This window comes from Vulpes vulpes, chromosome 8 (genome assembly GCF_048418805.1).
Source record: "Vulpes vulpes isolate BD-2025 chromosome 8, VulVul3, whole genome shotgun sequence".
Classification (NCBI taxonomy): Eukaryota; Metazoa; Chordata; class Mammalia; order Carnivora; family Canidae; genus Vulpes; species Vulpes vulpes.
Window position 1 is genome coordinate 57,476,218 of NC_132787.1, and position 20,969 is coordinate 57,497,186.

Here is a 20,969-nt window from a genome sequence, read left to right on the forward strand (position 1 = left end):
AATAAATAGAATCTTTAAAAAATTAATTAATTAATTAAAAAAAAAGAAAAAAACCAAAGCAGGGTACTAACAAATGCCTTGGGGTTCGAGAATGATAGCATGTCCACCCAAAGGGATCAATGGAAAGCTTCATGCAAGTGTCAACATTTGGATGAGGCCTTTGAAAAATGGCTGGGAGGTGGGGCATTGGACAGGGGACACTGTGGACCAAGGTGACTAGAGCTCAAATAAGGAGCATGAACAAAGACCAGGGTAGAGCAGGAGAGGGGGCAGGTGGGGAGCACGGGAGTTAGGGTAGTGTACCAAGGGCAGACTGGAATGGACACATGAGAGGTCTGTCGGGAGCCCTCTACATGAGGACAGAGGACACATAAGAACCCAAACCAGGGCAATGCCAGGAATGGAAAGGCAGCAGCTCTGAGGGCCATGCTAGAAGTTGACAGACTGGTGGCATGAGGGAGACAGCACAGGGAAGCTACCAGTTGCAGAAAGAGCGCCAGGTGATTTAGGCAAGGTGAAAGGTCCACCAGGCAGTGGGGAGGTAGACCCCCTAAAGGTTTCTGAGCTCCCCAAATTAACATGGAATCACACGCATGGAGGGAAGTGGGTGAAGAGGAACCCCGCCTTAACGGTGAGGATGTGGGATCACTGAGGTCACCAGAAGATTGTACGGAGAAGAGCCGGAGGGACAAACCATAGTGATCTCCTGTATTTCAGACACAGCAGAAGAAAGAGAAAAAAAAATCTCAGGCAGTTAGGAAGAAAACCAGAAAAGGCTTATATCCTAGCAGCCACAGGATGCAAGGATTTCAAAAAGAAAGGGCTGAGAATACATCTGCCATTCATTCCTGGACATGCCCATCTCCTTGCTCCCGGCAGGACCTGCCTCCTACCTACCCTGCATCCTGCATGGTATCTACAGCAGACTCCTGTGATGTTCCAGTTTGGGGGGGGAGGGGGGAATGAACAGCAATGTCCAACCTGCAGAAAAGTCAAGGGAGAGAACCGCTAAGAAAAGAAAATGAATTGATGACCGCAGATCATTGGTAACCGCCACAGGAGTGCATTTGCAGTGACGCCATGTGGGATCCGCAGAGAAAGAGCCAAGGGAAACGGAAGGATCAAGGAGGCAATAAAGAGAGGGCACAACCACGAGAAAGATCCAAAGCTGGCCAGAGGAGATAAAGGGAGCAAATGGGAGTTTATTCTGGAAAGTCAGCCCTGTTGGTTCCCTAAAGAACCTTTTAGGCCCTGTGGACATGCAGCCCAGGGTCCCTACTCATCAGAAGCTGGTGTTCTAGTTAAGGAGGAACAGCCCCGGAGGGCTGATAAATGCTCTCAACATAAAGGACCTGATAGGATAGTGACTGGGGCTGGGGGTTGAGGGGTATAGGCTGCTTTAGCCAGCGTGGTCAAGAAAGGTGACCCTCTCACAAAGTCATCTTGACCTTGAGTTCAGACCAGAATGAAGAGGAAAGGGGGAGGGGCTCTGGGGCAAGACTGTTCCAGGCACAGAGATCAGCTAATATAAAGGGTCTAAAATGGAGCAAGCTTGGTGTGTTCACAGGATAGAAAAAAGATCAGCGTACCTGGATTATAATGAATGAGGGCCAGAGGCCTTGGGTTCTGGCTGAAATGGGAAGCACATAAGCTAGGGAATGACAGACCTTGTTTTGGATGAAGTTCGCCCCCGTTGCAGTGTGAAGAAGAGATTATGGCAGGGCCAATCTAGAAGCACAGACACGGGTATGGAGTACCTTATAGTAAGCCAAGTACAAGATGATGGAAACCAGGCCTCAGGTTGTAGTGGTGGTGATTGTCAGAAGGGGTCGGAGTCAGGATATGTCACGTACAGTGGATCCTTCAACTACATGGGAGTTAGAGGCGCTGACATCCCCATACAGCCAAAAATACACATAAAAATTTTTGACTCTCCAAAAACTTAGGTGTTAATAGCCTACTCTGGACTGAAAGCCTTATTAATATAACATAAATAGTCAATTAACACATATTCTGCCTGTTATATGGATGATATATTCTTACAATAAAGCTAGGGAAAAATATTAAGAAAATCATAGGAAAGAGAAAATACATTTATAGTACTATTATTGTAAAAAAAATCCATATGTAGGGGCGCCTGGGTGACTCTGTTGGTTAAGCATCTACCTTTAGCTCAGGTCATGATCCCAGGGTCCTGAGATGGAGCCCCGCGTCTGCTCCTAGCTTGTGCTCTCTGTCACTATGTTGGTCTCCCTCTCTCTAATAAGTAAAATCTTAAAAAGAAAAGAAAAAGGAAGAAAACTAAAAAAAAAAAAAAAAAAAAAAAGTCCTGGGATCCCTGGGTGGCTCAGCAGTTTAGCGCCTGCCTTTGATCCTGGAGTCCTAGGATCAAGTCCCACATTGGGCTCCCTGTGTGGAGCCTGCTTCTCCCTCTGCCTGTGTCTCTGCCTCTCTCTCTCTCTCTCTCTCTCTTTCTCTGTGTGTCTCTCATGAATGAATAAATAAAATCTTTAAAAAAAAAAAAGTTGGGACGCCTGGCTGGCTCAGCGGTTGAGCGTCTGCCTTTGGCTCAGGGGATGATCCCAGGATCTGAGATGGAGTTGCACATCAGGCTCCCTGCATGGAGCCTCCTTCTCCCTCTGCCTGTGTCTCTGCCTCTCTCTCCCTGTGTCTCTCATGAATAAATAAATAAAATCTTTAAAAAAAAAAAAAAAGCCCACATGTAAGTGAATTTGCATATGTAGTTCAAACCCATGTTGTTCCAAGGTCACCTGTGTGTCTCTGGAGCTTGGGGGAGGCCCAAGCAGAGACCTGTTTAAAGCCACAGGTTGCAGAGGTTCACACAGCGAGAAAGTATTTACATAAAGAAGAAAAAGGAGCCAAAGCTAAAGCCCTTACTTTTGTTAGAATTTAGGAGAAAAGGATGGGCAAAATTATAGAAAAGTTTTGAGGAAAAAGCTGGAGGGACATTAGGTTCGTCTCCAATGTCTCCGTCAAGTAGCAGAGAGGGGTTGAGACCCTTACCATGGAAAAGGTTCAGAACAAGTATTAGAAGGAGGGTACTTGGAAGCCATCACAGAATGAACACAAGGAGGACTGACACACGGCAAAGACACCCTGACTTTTGGGAAACTTGGGTGGGCAGGGTTTGAGATTTTCCCCAGCAAGCTGATACAGCTCAGGCTCAGAGACAGTGGTCAGTGGGGATCACTCAACCGGAGTGTGAGGACCAGCAAAGGAGCACGGGAGAGGGTTCCGGGATGCTAACAAGCCCACTGCTGAAACATACATCACAGGGAGTAGAGTCCAGGATGGTGAGAATGGCCCAGTGAGCTGGACAAAGCAATGTCCGAGATCAAGGATCACAGTGAGGATGAAGAGTAGGTTCCAGAGACGGGAGGGGGAATTTGTTTTTTGTTTTGTTTTGTTTTGTTTTGGCACAGGGGAATTTGAAAGGAGTAAAGGGAAGAGGTTGTGGTCACAGAGGAAGATATCAGAGAGGACAATCAAGAAGGCGAAAGACTTCTGAGTGACAACCAAGTCCAGGTATGGCCATTAAATCTCACAAACTGTGTTATTTTCCCAAGGGCTGAGATGACCATGAAGGCACTCCCTGGTTCCTTGGTGGCGCAGGCTGGCTGCCGAAGCACGAGGAAGTGGCGGTGTGCCCAACAGACCACAGGGAGGAGAAGGGTGGTCAGGAGATCTAAACCTGGTTCTCACCTAATCTGTACATGCTAGCTTCTGCCTCTAGTCTGTAGCCATTCATACCTGGAGATCTTGGAGTCTTCACACAGAGCAAGGAGGAGTAAGTATCTATAATCCCTGAGCCAAACAAGAACTCTGATATAGAAAGGAGACAGACTCTACTGGAAGGGACAGGCTCTTCAGGACCAATCCACCTTGACTTAGCTCTTGGGGCTGAGATAACCAGCACCTGTGGCACTACAGACAGGAGATGGCAGGGGAGACAGAGCTGCAGGGCCACCAGCAACTGAGAAACACAACTGTAAGTCACTGCTTAAAAGACCGGATCATTAACTGCACTTCTTACTAGTGAAATGCTGTATCATATAACCATGATGTCACCTCCAGTTCCGTGGCCTTTGAGAGGTACTGGGAGGCCAGAGCCTTACCAAATCTTGAATCCTCTATTACGAAATTGTGAGGATACAGTGTTTGCTTGGCCAAATTGGAACTACTTTCCCAGACTCCTCCTCCCTGTGCAGTTCCAGGTTAAGAGTTAGACTAGAAGAGCGTGTGAATCTGGGAGGTAGAAGCCAGGGAAGCCACAGCCCTCATGCTCTGGCAATCACCATCATTAATGGTGATGAGAGGTGGATGCACAGGTGCTGGCCGGCACTAGTTTGTCCTTGTTTTTCTTTCTGCTCCAGGTTCCTTCCCAACTACCATCCTTACCGACCAACGTGTACCCCAAGACCACCAGATGCTTGGCTGCAAAGCCATCCCCACTTCCCCACCCCACTCTGCATGGCTCCCAGGTCCCTCTGCAGGCCTCCACCTGTCCACCCGTGCTTCAGGAGGGCTGACTAGTGCTTCTCTTCTGATCCTCCAGGTCTGCTTCTCCAAGCTGTCACTTCCCCAGCTCCTCCCATAATTGTGTAAAGATTAATCCCTCTAACACACGCCTTCTTCCATTCTATTTAGGGGGGCTCTCCTTCCCTGATGGAACCCTAACGGACACAGTACACCAAGTATTGAGCAGACCGCTTTGCCCTCAAGGACTCAGTAATTGACAAGAAACCACCTTACATTTATAGCACTGCTTTATAGTCTGCAAATCCTGTTCACATGATTGAATACTCAACCTTGAGAGGATTAAATAAGGAAACTGAGGTTCAGAGAAGTCAGGTGACCAAAGGACAGGTGCAAAAACCGCTCTGCAGCAGGCCACACTGAAGAAGAACCAAAATAACTCAATACTCATGCAATGACTAGAACGATTCTGTCCGGGGACCAGAGGCAGAAAAGGCCTATCTATCCACAAGGATTACTCTAGAGCGTTCTATCAAAATAACAGCGCTCGCGGACCAGGCACTGCCCAGCATCCGTCACTACTCAACCATTTTCAATTCTCCCCATGTTCGAACTAGTCAATGTTGTCTGCCAAGTTCTGTGGGAACACCTGGTCCTCCTTTCAGCCTCTAGTAAAGAGAATGGGGCTTCCTATTGGATTTAAACTTGCATGTGGACATGAAAGGCACCTAAGGTAGTAGCTGAAATTCTCCTCTACTCCCTACGGTGAGCAGCTTTGTCCTCTCTCCCCATTTTACTATTTCCGGTATCCTTTTCCTGCTTTTCCTTTGCCTTGTCCACCCTTCTTCCACCACAAAGCCTTCAGGCCCACCCCTGACATCTCTAGGCATGTTGCCAGATGCCGTGGGTGGTGTGGCAGTCTCTGCCCAGCTTCCCCACTCAGGCCCAGTGATGAATAGTGTGGTAATCTGCCTTGGACAGAAGACTCTGGCTCCCTCAATCCGATTTTTCACTCCTCCACTCAGCAGTTCTTTATTGCACACCTAGTATGTGCTGAACCACATCACCAGGGAAGGTGATGAGCCAGTACCTTGCCCAGTATCAGAGCTGAGGAGAGGGAACAGGGTGGCAGCTATGCAGAAAGGCCAGGAAGAGATAAGTTCTCCAACAGTGGGAATCTTAAAATACAAGTAACTAAAGGACCTGAGGGGCTTAAAGCATTCTAGGGAAGACAGAACCAGGAAGGAAAAAAAGAAAACAAACAACCAAATTCCCCCACGACATCAGGCTTAAACTCCTCCAGGTAACATTCAAAGTGCTTCCCAATCTCATGACTTTCTCTCCAGTCCCAGCTCTTTCCCTCTGAAGAACCTGCAAGGTCCTCCACTCCAACCACAAAGGGTTTTCTTCCTTCATGCAAGACCAGCACACTCTTATAAATAGGTATAGGTCCACTTTTTACTCATTTTCTTCCTTCTGCCTAAAACAAAGAGCCCAGCCCTTCTCAGCCAGATAAAACCCCACTGATAAACAAGACTCAGTGGGCTCATGAGTCCACCCTGCGGAAGCCTTTCCTGATCCTCCCCTGCCTTGGTCCCCAGCCAGAGCTCTGAATGTGTCTGCTGAGGGTCAACTTGGCTCAGCCACTGCTAGCAGCCTGTTTGCTTATCTGCCTCCCTCATGGGACTGGGAGCCCCTCACAAGACTGGGAGCCCCAGATCATTCCCAGCTCATCACCACGTCCCAGCCCAGCAACACGCCTGGTGACAGAATGATTGTCATCAGGCCGATCTCAAGGAACTTCTGCAAACTGGAATCTTAGAAACCAATCTTTGGATCATTGTCTAGTCAGTCAATGGGAGTTACTTAATCTCATGTATATCAGAAATGACCCCGGATTGGATTCCTGGGTGGCTCAGCAGTTTGGCGCCTGCCTTCAGCCTGGGCATGGTCCTAGAGTCCCAGGATCGAGTCCTGAGTCGGGCTCCTTGTATGGAGCCTGCTTCTCCCTCTGCCTGTGTCTCTGCCTCTGGCTCGCTCTCTCTCTCTCTCTCTCTCTCTCTCTGGGTCTCTCATGAATAAGTAGATAAAAATCTTAAAAAAAAAAAAAAAAAAAAAAAAAAGGAAAGAAAGAAAGAAATTACCCCTGATCATTTTCTTTTCTTTCTTTCTTAAGATTTTATTTATTAGAGAGGGGGAGAGTGAAAGAGAGAGAGTGCACATGCAAGTGAGGAGAAGAGCAGAGGGAGAAGCAGACTCCCTGCTGAGCAGGAAGCCTGACATGGGGCTCAATTCCAGGACCCTGAGATCATGACCTGAGCCGAAGGCTGACGCTCAACTAATCTGGAGTCCCCTGATCAATCATTTTCAAAAAAGCTGTTTGCTAAGCTCATCACAGAAAGTGAAGCACACATGGCTAGAGCAACCATAACACACAGTAGCAGTCAAGAGACCTCAGAGTGGGGACTTCAGCCCCTTGGGATGTGAAACACAAATCACAATATTCCAAATCCCAAGTTCTGATGATCAGTTTTATTACCGCTCTTCTTTGGGGCTAGAGAAGCCAACGTACTTGGGTGCTTCAGAACCTTGTAGAAGGTTCTCACTATGGACAAGGCACCGAAGCCTAAAAGAATGCATAGACGGGTACAGAGGAGACACAGGTAGTAATACAAATAGGCAGAGAGGATTAGGTCAGTCATTTTACCTTGTCTATAAAGAGCACCTCTGTCTGAACTGGCCTCCAATACTCTTCCTTTTCTCCAAACTTTCAACATTTTTTTGACTCTAGCCATCCTGGACACTTCTTCAATGCCACCTTTCTTCCTGTGCGTGTGTCACACCTCCACATCTAGACAGGCAGCTACAGGAGTCACGGGACTGTGTCTACGTCCTCAAGTGCCCAGAGCTTGAGAATCATGCCTGGCACAGAGTAGATGGTAAGTAGGAGTCTCGAAGGAGGCAGACAGAAAGACAAGGCTCCTGCCACCGGCAGCTCTACTGCCCCTGCCCTCAGCCATGACCAGAGCTGGCTGTTGGCCAGTGATGACAAGCAGTCAGGTCTGCGGCTGGGACTAATGCAGCTGCGAGACACTTGAAGCCTGCCCTGCAAGGAAAGAAGTCTGTTTCTCCATACTGTGGACAACCAAGACGAAGCCCAGAAAGGGAGGAGATGCCAGTTTGGGATGGGGGAAATTGTGTCGACACCACAAAGGGAGAAAGGGGTGGAGGGAGTGTGGAGACAATTATGAGAACCTATGAGTCGTTTGTCCTCCACACATGCTGCCAAGGAAGAAACATGGAGAAACTCTCATGAAGAAGAATGAAGACTTGTCCATCCTTTTGTATTCATGGCGGGGGGGGGGGGGGGGACATTCTCTTTTCTCCTACTCTGCTCCCCAATGCTCGATTCTAGAAATGGAGTCACAAGCCATTCTCTCAGGAATAGTGGAGTAACAACAACAACAACAAAAAGCTAGCAAGGACACATGGATAACCTCTGCCTCCTTTGCATCTCAAGATTTCACATGTGCATTTCACACAGGTGTCTTATGTCACAGGCAGCACAGATGCCATATGTACATGCATACTGCTCTACAGATGTTTTCTAAGCACACAAATTAATCACTCACGGACTTGAACTCCTGGATACTCAGATAAATGAAAATGGACTCAGTCCTGTTTTCATGGCTGGAATGAGACAAATACCCCTCCTAATAAAAAGATCATTATCAACTGATGGCTGTGCTCTGAAGGAAGTGGCTCAATGAGCACCTGCGAAAAAGGAATGTGTTCTGGGCCACCTTGCCCTGGATCTGAATGTGTCATCCTCTCTGGGGCAGCGAAGCTGGACCTGGGCTCCAAAGAATCAAACAGATGGAATTAATTCCAAGACGACATATCAACAAAAGGGGAGTGCTCCATACCTAGATTATGTGGTCGTTTCCAAGGGCATGGAGTGAGGGTCACCTGGGAAAACATCAAGAGGAGTCCTCAAAACCTGACTGTGTGTTCCTTTCTTCACACTGCTCTCTGTTTTGAGGCTCAGGTGCCCTCAACGAACATGCTGGACAGAACACAGAGCTTGCCTTAGCAGTGCTGTTTCCTCAGGACCAAACTTTCACTCAGGTCTGTAATGACTCCCGTGGGTCCTCAGGCTGCAAATGGAGCTACCTCTGTGACACTACAGAGGTGTGCTGACAAAGCCCACCTCCTCCAGTTACCCACAAGCCAGGTACAAAATGACACCTTCTGGGACTTGTACTGATGTCCTGAATGCAGCTTATTGGTGGGATAAACTGTTATTAAAGTGGAACTCTGAACAGACCGCATGATTGCATAAACCTGGTTTTCACAGAAAGGCATCTAAAATTCCCCATCTTTCCTCTAAAACTTATCTGTGGCTCTTATCAAGTGTTAGGCCTTTGAAGAAACACTCTGATCAACTACCTAAGGGTACTATCGGTGATTGTTTTGTGAGCCATTATCCTTGTAGGAAACAATCCCAAATAGGATTATGGCCTGACTTATCACCTTAATTTAGCAGGCTACTTCCTGTAGGCCCCAGCAGACCTCACCGGCCTTGTGCATGCAGGCTCTGAGCTGCTCTGTGGGTGCTGACAATGCTGCCAACACCTTTCAGGGTGACTTTGTTCACATTCTGCTTCTCTGCCAACCTCCCCTCCTAAGGGTTTAATATCCATGTCCCCTGAAGTCCCTCTTACTGTTCCAGTTTAAGTCAGTTAATTCCCAGTTGGAATGCCAATCTGCCCACGCCGATCATCTCCCACCTCTAAGAAATGACACTGGTCATCTTCCACCTGAAATGCTCTACACTGCTCCTGGCTCACATGGCTTTCGAGTCCCACCTGCTCCGTGGAGCCTTTCCATAATAACAGCTCCTGGCCTTGCTTCTCCCCCTGATTCTGACAGCCCCATATGCACAGCTATCTAATGATTCAACCGCTTCGATGTTTGAAAAACACCAACAATCAATTCTGTTATAATGGGTTCGGTCTCCAGGTTGGCCCCATTTCCTAATTCCTTTGCCATCTCCCAGTGTCAGAAACACAGTACACAGTCCCTAAATGCTGCTGAGGTCCTAAAAATTAAGATCACAAGAAAGAGCAGAAATGTCTTATATTGTAGAATAGGGTGGTGCTTGGGCACAAATGATTTATTCACAACCATATTCACTTTGCGCGACCTAAGCACCCACCGAGTGCCCAGCTCTGGGCTAGGCACTACGGCCTGAACTTGAAACTTACTGGATGAATTTCTCAATCGAAGATGATGGACTATAATGTCTTCTAATAAATAAGAAAACACTTGGACATGCCAGCCTTCGGAAAATGGAAAAATGAATAGCTGTGCCAAAAGTGGGTTTTTTTTTTTCGTTTTGTTTTTTGTTTTTTTTTAAGTCCTCACTGCAATCTAAGCAAAGCAGCAGCAACACTGGACAGACACCAAATCGGCTAATACTCTGCTTTGAGGACATCCTAGGGGACAGTGCGTTTATGATGCACAACGCACCTCTTCACCTCCAAGATTGTGCAAGCCAGCCAGCCGCTTTTAACATCTGTGAGAACTCACTCCCTAGAAGGCTCTCCATAAGCCTGAGAAATCTTCACATCCAAGATGAGTGAGAGAGAACACCACTAGGTCAGCAGCAAGAGTTCCGTCCCAAAGTAGCCAGGCTGCAGCAAAGACCAAGGCCAGAAACACAGCTCCCTAGCAACAACATGGAGGTTACACCCTTTTAGCTAGTGTTGCAGCCCAAATCACTTCTACCTCCCCCTTCAGACTAAGAGAATGAAAAGGAAGAAAGTCCCCAAACGTGAGGAACACATTTCTCAGCTAATTAAGGCTATTGATTGGAAACGTCTGAATTTCGACTCTCCCATCCTTTAGGAAAGTGGAAAATCCAAACTAGTGTCAATATTTGGACACATTTTAAGATGTCTTTGTCTCTTCTGTGTGGAGAGTATTCAGAAAAGGAGAGCCTGAGCAGCAAAACCATGTGCCAGGCTCTCCCCTAGACTTAAAGGCTAAAGGGGGAAAGAAAACACAAGTCACCTTTCTGAGGACTGAGAATTATTTCAACCCCAACTTACTTCTGGCTGATTTCCTTAAACAAAACTTGCCCCCCCCCCACCCCCGGTGAAAAAAATTAGTAATAAGAAAAAGTCTGCCATCTAGAAATGCCCATTGCTTTCTCTGTTTCTGCAACTGCTCCCAGAGGTCCATCTAAGGTTGCAGGGAGCCTGGTGGTCGGACACCTTCATAACCTGAAGAACCGCCGGAAAAGATGGCCTGTTTCCCAGCAAGGGAAGAGGATCTGGAAGGAGAAAGTAGTTGCCAATATGGAACAAAACAACAAAGTATTCCCAGAGCCCTCTGAGGCACCAGCCAACCCTCTGTGGAGAGGTGGCAGGCAGGTGAGAGGTGAGAGGGGCACGCTGCAGATAGGTGAGTGCTGCGGAAGATGCTCTAGGAGCCAGGGACGCCAGGGCTGGACCAAGCAGCCTATACGGCCACTAGTGGGGCTCAGCGTGGACTTGAGGAGTTCTGGAGGTGGAAAGGGGCCTTCCGGACCAACTAGCCCAGGCCCCACTTGACTTAGGCTAAGAGCTAATCAGCAGCTTGTCCAAAGTCACAAAGCTAGTGAGTGGAAGGTCAAGGGCCAGAATCTACGCCTCCTGTTTTAAAAGACAAGGAAACAAATGTTATCACATTTTGGCTAATTGTATCAATCCCGCTCTTATGTTTTGTTTTCAACCACATGCTTGACTCTGAGCATCTATACTGATGGGGAGATGCAGAACAGCACACTATGGGTTCTGCGTCCAGACTCTGGAGCCAGGCCTGAGGGTCTGAATTCCCAGCAGCTCTGTCAGGTACTATAACCTTGAGCAAGTTATTTCATGTCTCTGCAACTCAGTGTTCTCATCTATCAAATGGGGGTAATAACCACCTACTTCATGGGTTATGAAGCCCTCCTAAATGAGTTCCCATATGCTAAGTGCAGTGCCTGGCACAAAAGAAAGGCTATGTAAAAAGCAGGAAGAAACTTCTTGGGGAGGAAATAACCCCCATATTGGTTTCTCCCCAGCCCTGAGTTCATCTTAGTCTCAGGTTACTGCCCTTACCCTACAACACCAGAACATAATGCATCTAAAACTTTACACCACCGTCTCTGCATCCACCCAGGCCCAACCCAGTCAGTCACGAGAGGTAAATTGGCCAAAATGCCCAAAATGGTAAAAATTGGCCAAGTGTCTATATTGGCTACTGCCCGCTCAGCCTACTGCCCCCTCGGATTTCCACTTCTGAGACCATGGATTCAGAAGTTACCTCTTTGGAGCCTCACCTCCTACCTTCCCAAACCACTCACTCCTGTGAGCCTTTGAATCTTTTTTACCCTCCAACCTTCTGCAATTCATCAGGGCTTCCAACCTCACTTACCTGCCTGTCCTAGCCATACTCCCTAGCCAACCTTCTCCATGACAGCTGTCACTAGCTCCCTACAGATTCCTGCATCCCTCATCCCATGGAGAGATCATACCATATCCCTCCCCTGCTTCCAGGCTGCCAAACTTGATGTAACAGTCATGAAACCAGGCCAATTGCCGACATGACAGACCTACACTAATCCCATCCTTCATGGCCAACTAAACACCTGCCATGTGCCCATAGAGCCCTCCCCGGCCCACTTTCCTCTAGCTCTGACTCTGACCATGGCCTTTGCCTCAGAGTTCAACAAGGAAGCCGAGGCCACAAGATAACCTATATGATGAGCTCCCTTCCAGGCTAGGGATTCTCGAAATTTAGTGGGCATTCAAATCCCCTAGGGATCTGGTTTAAATGCAATCTCCGATTCAGCAGACTGGACTGGGCCCTGAGATTCTCCCTGGGGCTGCCAATGCTGCTGGCCCCTAGACCCCACCTTGAGCGAAGTCTGAGGGAATCACATAAAATGTAATGTTTGCATTGTTCTAGATACGTTCTTCTTAATCTTCCTGACAAACCTGCAAGACAGATATCCATCTCATATTACAGATGCAGAAACTGAGGTTCAGAGAGGTTAAGAAGCCTGTCCAGGGCCGGAGGGCTGCTAGAGGGCAGATTCCAAAGCCTGAGGCCTACTTTTCCTCTATGTAAGGGATTTCCAAGAGCAGAAACCATTTTAGAAAAGCACATGGAATGGCTTATTTGTAACATGAAATCTTCTTAGCTGATGAGGAGGAGATAAAGATGGGTTATGAAACGGCCACAGAGTCCCTGTGCTGGAGATTCCACTAACAGCTGAAGGCCTAAAAGCAGCTATTGAAAGTAGGTTAATTCCACCAATCAACATGGAAGAAGACATCCAGGAGAGCAGGGGGAGAACTTTCCACTCGTGCAGAAACTGAAAGGGAACACACAGAGAACCTCTAACTGGCATGTCTGGGAACTCTGTGGCCATTCTTTGGGCTGAAAAGGTTGAAAGCAGAGCTGAGACCATGTTTCCCACACGGTACTGCTCCCAGCATATTCGCCCTCCACCTGGCCCTTCCCTCCTCTCTGGGAGATGACCTCGCACTCTGACCTTCAAGGCCAGGGGTACCCTGGGAATACCCCTCACTGCCCTACCTTCCCTGAGTGCAGACTCACAGTCCTCCCCAGCCTGGGCCTCCCCGTAGGCATGCTGGAGGCCCCGAGGGCTTTTCAAGTCCCTGCACCCCAAGCTACTCCCCTCACGGTGCTCTTCTATTGGGGACCACTTGAAAAGGTGGATTGTGGCGTCTGCTATGGCTCTGCTCACGCCTCCACGTCAGTGAATGCTGCCTTTTCCTTCACTGTTGAGTTAGACACACAATCTCTCAAGCCAGGGCTCCTCTTCCTCTCGATCTTCCCACATTTTCGGCAGCATTTGACCAATCCCTTTTAAGGAGTCTCCTTAAACCTTCTCTGCTGGCTTTTGACAGAGTGCTCTCCTGGATCTTCCTTGGTCCCTGACTACGCCTCCTAGAACTCTCCTTTCCTTTCCTTTCCTTTCCTGGTCCTGCCCCCTCACTGCAGCCATTCCCAAGAACTTGCCCTTGACCCTCACCTCAGTCATCCAGGTGGTGCCACGCTTTGGGGTGATACCACTCACCAAAGTTCTGTGCAGCAACCTGTTCCACCCAGGATCGCCCACCTGAGTCAGCTCAGTTCACTGAGGAATCAGCACTCAGAATAGTGCCTGGGCTGCATACTCTTGGGGGTCATTGAATGAATAAATGACCTCCCTGCCAGGTCACTGGGTTGCTCAACCTCCGTCCGCAAACAGCTCATCCCCAGGCCAGGCCAGGCCTAATAGGCTGTGGTTCACCAGGTAAAAGAGATAACTAGCAATCTCCATCAGATCAGAGTACACACAGGAAGTGATAATATCCATATGACTCTCTTCAGTAAACAGGGCTTCTGGTTTAGAGGCAGCTCTTACCTCTAAGCTCCAGGAGCTGAGGGCCTCAGCATCATGACACACCTACCCTATCATGGCCCACAGGCTGCCAAATTCTGCTCCAGACCAGCTCTAAGTAAGGACAAAGAAGAGCCACTGTCAGGATGTTCTTGGCTTGGTGTCACTTTTAAGGCCGAGAGGTAACCCAATGGGTCTGTACACTGCTTCTGGTTCATCAGGATTCAAAGGTAGCACCCATTCTGAAACATGCCCTGAACCCTTAAACATAATTCTGTTCTTCACGGTGCTAAGCAAAATTCATCCTCCACAGAGCAACACTAGCCAGTGTTTCCCCGATTCCCCTGAAATACCCTTAGTGATGTAAATGCTCACATTCCAGCTGCTTATAAAGGTGCGAAGCAGGATGCAATTAAGGTCTCAGAACATCATACTTAAACTTGAATCATGCTGCTTAGCGACTCCATAATCTCACACGAACACTTAGCGAGTATTGTGGAGAAACCAGCATTCACCGAACACAAACGTGTACACAGTGTCATTATCTCCAGTCTACTGGAAATCACATCGCTGGCCCACAACAGTATTCACTACTGCGTCTAATTCTGTTGCTTTGCAAAGACTGTACAGTTGGTGTGGAGGAAAAATATTCCAAGATCTGAAAACCACTAACTGTGCCAACTGCAGCGCTTCGCCTTTTCCAGAAGATAAATTATGAAGAATTTTTGCCAGTTCAAGTTATTTTCCCAAAGCAGAGAGTCGAATGGCCTTGCTACCCTGCCTTTAAGAAACCGATGCAATTAAACTGAATAGCTCTGAACTGCCCTGACAGCTTCCCCCCAACTTCATTTGATAAAGTGAGACACAGACACACAGTGACAGACAAGCACACACCTTATTTAACTGCCAGACACGGCGCCGATATGAAAATGTACATTCAATCCACAGGGTAAAAATCCGCTCAGCAGCTCATCACTGAAACAAAATAGCCATATAAATGCCGACCAGCCCCACTGCCTTGTAAGGAACGATCACTGACAACTACGGTCCCTATTCAGCAGGCTAATAAGAATAATTATAGCCAGGGCAGGCATTAATCAGCTTGGCAGATACAGGAATTCTGTTAACAAGGCTAAAATGAGTGCCAAGGAATCTCTGAAGGCCACAACACTTCAAAGACCGTTAAGCTGGATGGATTCACTAGGGTTCCTCCTGCCAGCCTTCCCCCTCCTTCAGACCTTTCTGGAGGAAGCTGCCTTTTGGTCCCAATTCTCTGAGCAGGCGTGGTGACCTGAGAGGGGTTGCAGAGTCACCACATCTGGGAGGTGGTTCCTGGTCCAGCTCCTCCAGGAACCGCATCTGGACTGTACTCACCCCCCGCCCCTCACCCTCCTATTTTCAACTGTGCTCTGGCCGTCAAAACACGACCACCCTTTTCTGCAGAAACTAGTCTCAAGCAACGCACAGCGTAAGGTTATGGCGAACGTTAGTCAATGTTTTTTCCTTAGTACAGGCAGAATGGAATCCCGTGACCAAATCCTGGCTCTGCCACGGAACAGCTGTACGACTCTGGGCACATGATTTAACTTTTCCAGGTGTCACCTTCCTCGTGTGCAGTATGGAGAAAAGTGCAGCACCTTTCTCAAAGTGTTGTAAGGATTAAATAAGAGAAATCAAATAAAACCTGATGTTCAAGATTTACTATCTAAATGGCAACCATCATTACTCCATTTGGTACAGAGGCCTCTGCAGAAACTAAGAGAAAAGAACAAACAAGACCTTGAGCATATGAACACGTGCACGTTATAGGAGTGGCTTAGCCTGGGCAGTGGAGGATGTGCACATTTTCTTTTCACCTTACATCCTTTGCAACTGACACAGAGACTGCTAGCTCTCCCCTCAAATCCGTTCTTTTCTTCCACAGCCGGGGTGCTCTGAGGCTGCCAGGCTACTTTGCACTTCTCGGCTTCCCTTGCAGCTAGTGTGACGAGACTATGTTTTCTTGAATGGAATGTGAACAGAAATGATGCATGCCCCTTCCATGCCTGGCCTGTGAAACCTCCATGCATTCTCCTCCACGCTGTTTCCCCCTTATGGAGCTGGAGAGGGGATGAGGACAACTGAAGTGATCTTAGATGGGTGGAAAACAGGGGAGCTGCCATCAGCCTGGGAGCCAAAATGGCTCCAAGGAGCAGGAATACCACAGAAGCTTTTCATCTGAAGCATCCCCTTGGCACTGTTATGAAAGACATTTTCATTGTTTGAACAGTTATGCTTTGAGTCTCTTTCTTTGTTAAAGCAGCCTGGCCTACCTAATTAATAGAAAACTCTTCTTATTTGAATTTGAAAATATAGATGTAGTGCTTTTGTCATTTAAAACGATTTCAATGGATTTGAAAGAATTTTTTTTAAGACACAAATGAAGAGAATATCTTAATCCCTCCCCATGATCCTCCTACCTTTCACTCTCTAATTCAGGCTGCATTCTAGTGAGGACTGGCCTCCTCAAGCACATCAGTGTGTAGTGTCAGCCTCACCCTGAGAGCTTTTAATGGCCATCTATTACCCACAGGTAAAGGGATATACAGATGTATTCATTCAGTCAGCCAACATTTACCAAATACCTACTATGTGCCAGACACCCAACTAAACAGGATGGATATCCTGCCCCTGGTGATATAATCAGGGTGGGGATTTAGACCAGAAACAAGACAATTATACACAGTGAGATAAGTAAGTGACATGACAGGAAAAGTACAGGCAGCACTCCCAAAACCAATGAATCCACCCCCCCATGGCCTAGACTTCTCAGCCCTGCATGAAAAGCCTACCCCAAATCCCTTTCCAGCAGGCTCTCCCATTACAACCTCCCCCCTCCCATCTCCTGTGCCATGGCACTTACATGCCCTTCCTGAATAAACTGAGCACTTTCACTCATCCACACTTTAATGCCCTTCCACAAGTGTGCATTTCCTGGAACGCTCTTCCACCCTTCCTTTCAAAATTCTAATTATCCTCAAGGCTCAGCTCAAATGTCACCTCTTCAGCAAAATCAACCCCAAGTCAAAATTCATCCTCCTCCTCCCTGCTTCCTACCAGCACTTGGTTTCTCTGTCAGGTATTTCATTTTGTCTTGTAGTTAGCTGTTTTATTTACTATCTGACCATCCACCTGCACCAACCACTCAGGGAGACAGGGAGACAAATGTCTGGGACGCTCTGTGGACTCTCACGGGGATTCAAGAAACGCTGTATTGAATGGATGGACAAGACGGGTCAGGCACAGAAAACGGAAGTGAAAACCTGCTCCAGGAAGCTGAGTGGGTTCTGATGGGATCACTGAGAGGCAGACTTAGGAAAATTTCAAGGAGGAAGCGAACTTTAGGGAAAAAGAAAATACACAGGTGAGAAGAAAGAAGCAGGAGGGATGTTCCCAGATCATGCAAAAGGGAAAGGCCAGAACATTCACACAATGAAACTTAGAATGAAGTGTTTGATTCGGAGGGAAGCAAACACAAGGGGCAGAAATGTCCTTGGAAGAAAAACCATAAATAACCGACAAGCAAAGATGGGACTCCCCCCTCCCCCAAACTGATCCTTCTGGAAAATGATGAACTAAGAAGGGAGGCTGGAAGGAAAGGTCAACCAGGGAGATGTTAGAAGTTATCTGTGGGGAGCTATAGCTATAGAAACAGGAAGAATGGGAAGACTTGAGTCTGTGCTGGCAGAAAAGCCACAAAATTGAGGGACTGTGTGAACGTGGAGGTCAGAAAGAACGGTGGCGGCAAGATTATGCCCAGGATGCAATACAAGAGGAAAGATGAGCTTGTGTATCAACATATTAAGTTTCAGGAGCCAGTACAACATGGAGGGCTTCCCAGAGGTCACAAAGAAGCCACACTGAGTGAGATGCTGAGGGCAGAGCCATCATCTGGAACACCAAGTTTGAGAGCTGTTAGGTGGAAAGGCACTGGCTGGTGACACCTCAGATATTCCTGTTAACATGAAGCACTTAACATGAAATGCCCAGCCACTGCAGGATACCCTGGTGCACATGTAACCAAGACCTGTCCAGGCTTTCCCACTTCTATTTTGGCTTTTGCCCATCTCTCTTTGCCCTTTCTCCCTTTTTCTCCCTCATTCATAGCTACTCAAGGGCATTTGTTTCAAATTTCTACATGGGCCCACCAACTGGGCCGGCACATGGGTAGTATACAGCACAACTCTAGGGGGTCATTCCCATTGGCTACAAACTAAGCAGCAGCTCCTAGAGTTGTGCGGTGCACAATCTGTGCAACCATGGGCGACGGCCTGGTTTGACCCAGACACATCAGCCAATTAACGGGCATGAACTATCACAGCAAACAGAGAACTTCAAGGGTCCCAGGAGGAAAGGGAAAGCCCTACGCTCCAAGACCATACAAGACATGCTACAAAACTAAGCGAAAGATCTGGAAGCTTTCTGCACATGGTTGCCACTAGAGCAATATGACTGGATGAGATCTCTTGAGAAGTGAATTCCAGAAAACCCTTCAAAGACGAAGAAAGAAAACAGGGTCGCAGCTAGAAAGGCGGGCCCATCAGCAGCAGGAGTCATAGGGGTTGAGACAATGGGGGCCCTGGTGTCAGCAGGATGGGAATGGCTGTGGAAGTCTTCCACTGGGACCCTCTGACTGTAAGTGCAAAGTAGTCGATTGCCCTGTGTGCAGCTGGGGCCTGGCTGGGACAAACAGCACACACCATGCATTCTGCAAAAGATTCAGATCTGCCTTCCTCAGAGGCCTGGAAGGGAACTCCCTGGGCAGGTCACAGGACTCCTTCAGTTCTGGCTGACACAGACCAAAGGGATCCAAGAATATTAAAGAATATCAAAGCACTGGGGGCAGCCCTCCAGCACCTTACAAACATGTATTTCTAGGGCTGATGGCTGCATCGTTATGTTAAATAACCATATTACCATAGTCATGTGTATATACACGAAAATGGTGTCTGTGTGTATGGGGTAAAAGGAAAATGGAGAGGAAGAAAGAGGAAAAAAAAAAAATCAAAAGATTCCTTGGGCGGGGGGGAGGGTGCTGGGTCGAATCACCAGGAGGCACCCAGGCTTGGGGAGGGCGGAAGACGGGGGCCGTACAGGGACGAAAAGTAACAGGTAGGAAAAGTTGGAGAAGCCAAGGCCCCGGGTCTTTGTGTGCAAATGTGAGCCAGGCAGCTTCCAGAGGAGCTGAGGAAAAAGACTGAGGCAGAAAACCGAGCCACCGCCGACATGAAGGACGCGCACGCCGGCTTTCTCCCTTAGCGCTCTGGGCCGCCCCGTGACCTTCGTAGAAGGAAGTTGGCGGGTCGTGTCCCTTCCCTGGAAAGGCGGCTCGGCGGGGGCCGGCGGGGGCCGGCGGGGGCCGGCGGGGGCGGGGACCCTCCGGCCGGCTCGGCCACCGCGGGGCACACCGCAGGCGCCCGCTGCCGCCCCCGCTGCGGACGCCGCCGGGACCGCGGGCACCTTCTGGGCCCCGAGTTCAAGGTGAGCCGGGCTCCGGGCGGCCAACAGGTAGGGAGGGCGACGGGAAGCGGGCCCCGGGCCACTCCCCCCGCACAGGTGGGGCGAGGCGCGGCCTGGCGGGGCCGCCCGGCCGGATCCGCGCCCGCCTGCCCGGCAGCCCGGCTGCCCGCGGCCCGCACCGCCCCCGCCGCCCCCGCCCCTCCCGGGAGCCGCCCCGCGCCCCCGCCGCCCCCCGCCGCCCCCGCCGGCCGCCGGCCCCGCGCGCACTCACCCAGCCACAGGAGCGCCAGCAGCAGCGGCCTCGGCGCCAGGCGCCCCATGCTCGCCCCCGCCGCCTCTCCGCCGCCGCCGCCGCCAGCTCCGGCTGCTCCAGAGTCCGCGCTCCCCCGCCCGGGCCGCGCGCCTGCTCCGCTCCGCTCCGCTCGCGAGCCGAGGAATCCCAGCGCCCGGCCGCCCGCGCGCCCCCCGCTCCGCGCGCCCCCCGCTCCGCGCCGCCCGCGCGCCCGCCCGCCCCCGCCCGCCCCCGCCCGCCCCCGCGCGCCGCCCGCCGCCCGCCGCCCGCCCCCCTCCGGCCGGGACCCGGAGCCGGGCGCCGGAGCCGCCCCGCCGAGCCGACGCGCAGCCCCGACCGCTTCCCGAAAGCAGGAGGAAGAGCCGCTGCGGCCGCCCGCCCGCCGCCCGCCCGCCCGCCCGCCGCCCGCGCCTCCCATCCGGCGCTCTGCCAGCAACAAACACAAACTTTCCCAAGCCCCTCCCCGCTCCAGGTAACGGGGCCGCGCCCGGCCCCCCGCTTAAAGGGGAGGAGGCGTCGGAGCCCCCCCCGCGCCGCCCTCGGGCCCCCGCCCCGCGACAGACTTTCCTCCGACCTTTAAAAGTTGGCCCGGGAAGGACGCGCCCGGAAACCCCGTGGCCCGAGCTCCGCTCCGGGACCCCCGCGCCGCCCCCTCCCGAGGCACCCGGCGCGCCTGCTGGCCCCGCAGCTGCCTCCCCGCCGCGCGCCCGCGCGCCCCAGGCTCAGCGCGCCCTCTCCAGCCCCGGGCGCCGGCTTGCACTTACCCAGGCGGGACAGCCCCAGAGAGGACGGGACCTTGAGGTCATGAGTTCGACCTCTCCGCGGCACAGGGGCCCCAAGTGCCAGGCGACCCTACCCAAGGCCTCGCGGCCCCGTGGCCAGAGCACGACCTACATCTCCCCGGTTCTGCTCGCTGCCCTGCGGCTGGGGGGGCCTCCCTTCCCTTTCCAGGGTGCCTACGGCAGTGATTAGAAGTCTCCCCGCGAATACACCCGAGGGGGGAAGACAAGCCAACCAAGTGTATAAATAGCTACAGCTCTTCATATGGAATGTACACTTAAGACTAAATATTTGTTGCTTTAAGTGGACACAACTGATTACCAATAAAGACTCGTTTTCCCCACAATAGGGTTTTGTGCCTCTGATTTGAATACAAAAGACCTAGTATTGAAACAAAATTAGTGTTCATTGTTTAAAACCTCACAAGGGTGACTCACAAGGGGGTGCGCCTATAGGGAG

The 20,969-nt window shown here is 50.2% G+C and overlaps 1 protein-coding gene across 1 annotated transcript in view; it reads right to left on the reverse strand.

Moving 5' to 3' along the window:
- PTGFRN (prostaglandin F2 receptor inhibitor) overlaps window positions 1-19,892 on the reverse strand; it is a 77,491-nt gene extending 57,599 nt beyond the window's left edge. Inside the window, exon 1 of the mRNA XM_072766783.1 lies at window positions 19,710-19,892. Within this exon, the coding sequence (XP_072622884.1) occupies window positions 19,710-19,758 (49 nt within the window). The 5' untranslated portion in view covers window positions 19,759-19,892. The remainder of the gene's footprint in view (window positions 1-19,709) is intronic.
- Window positions 19,893-20,969: the final 1,077 nt, after the last annotated feature.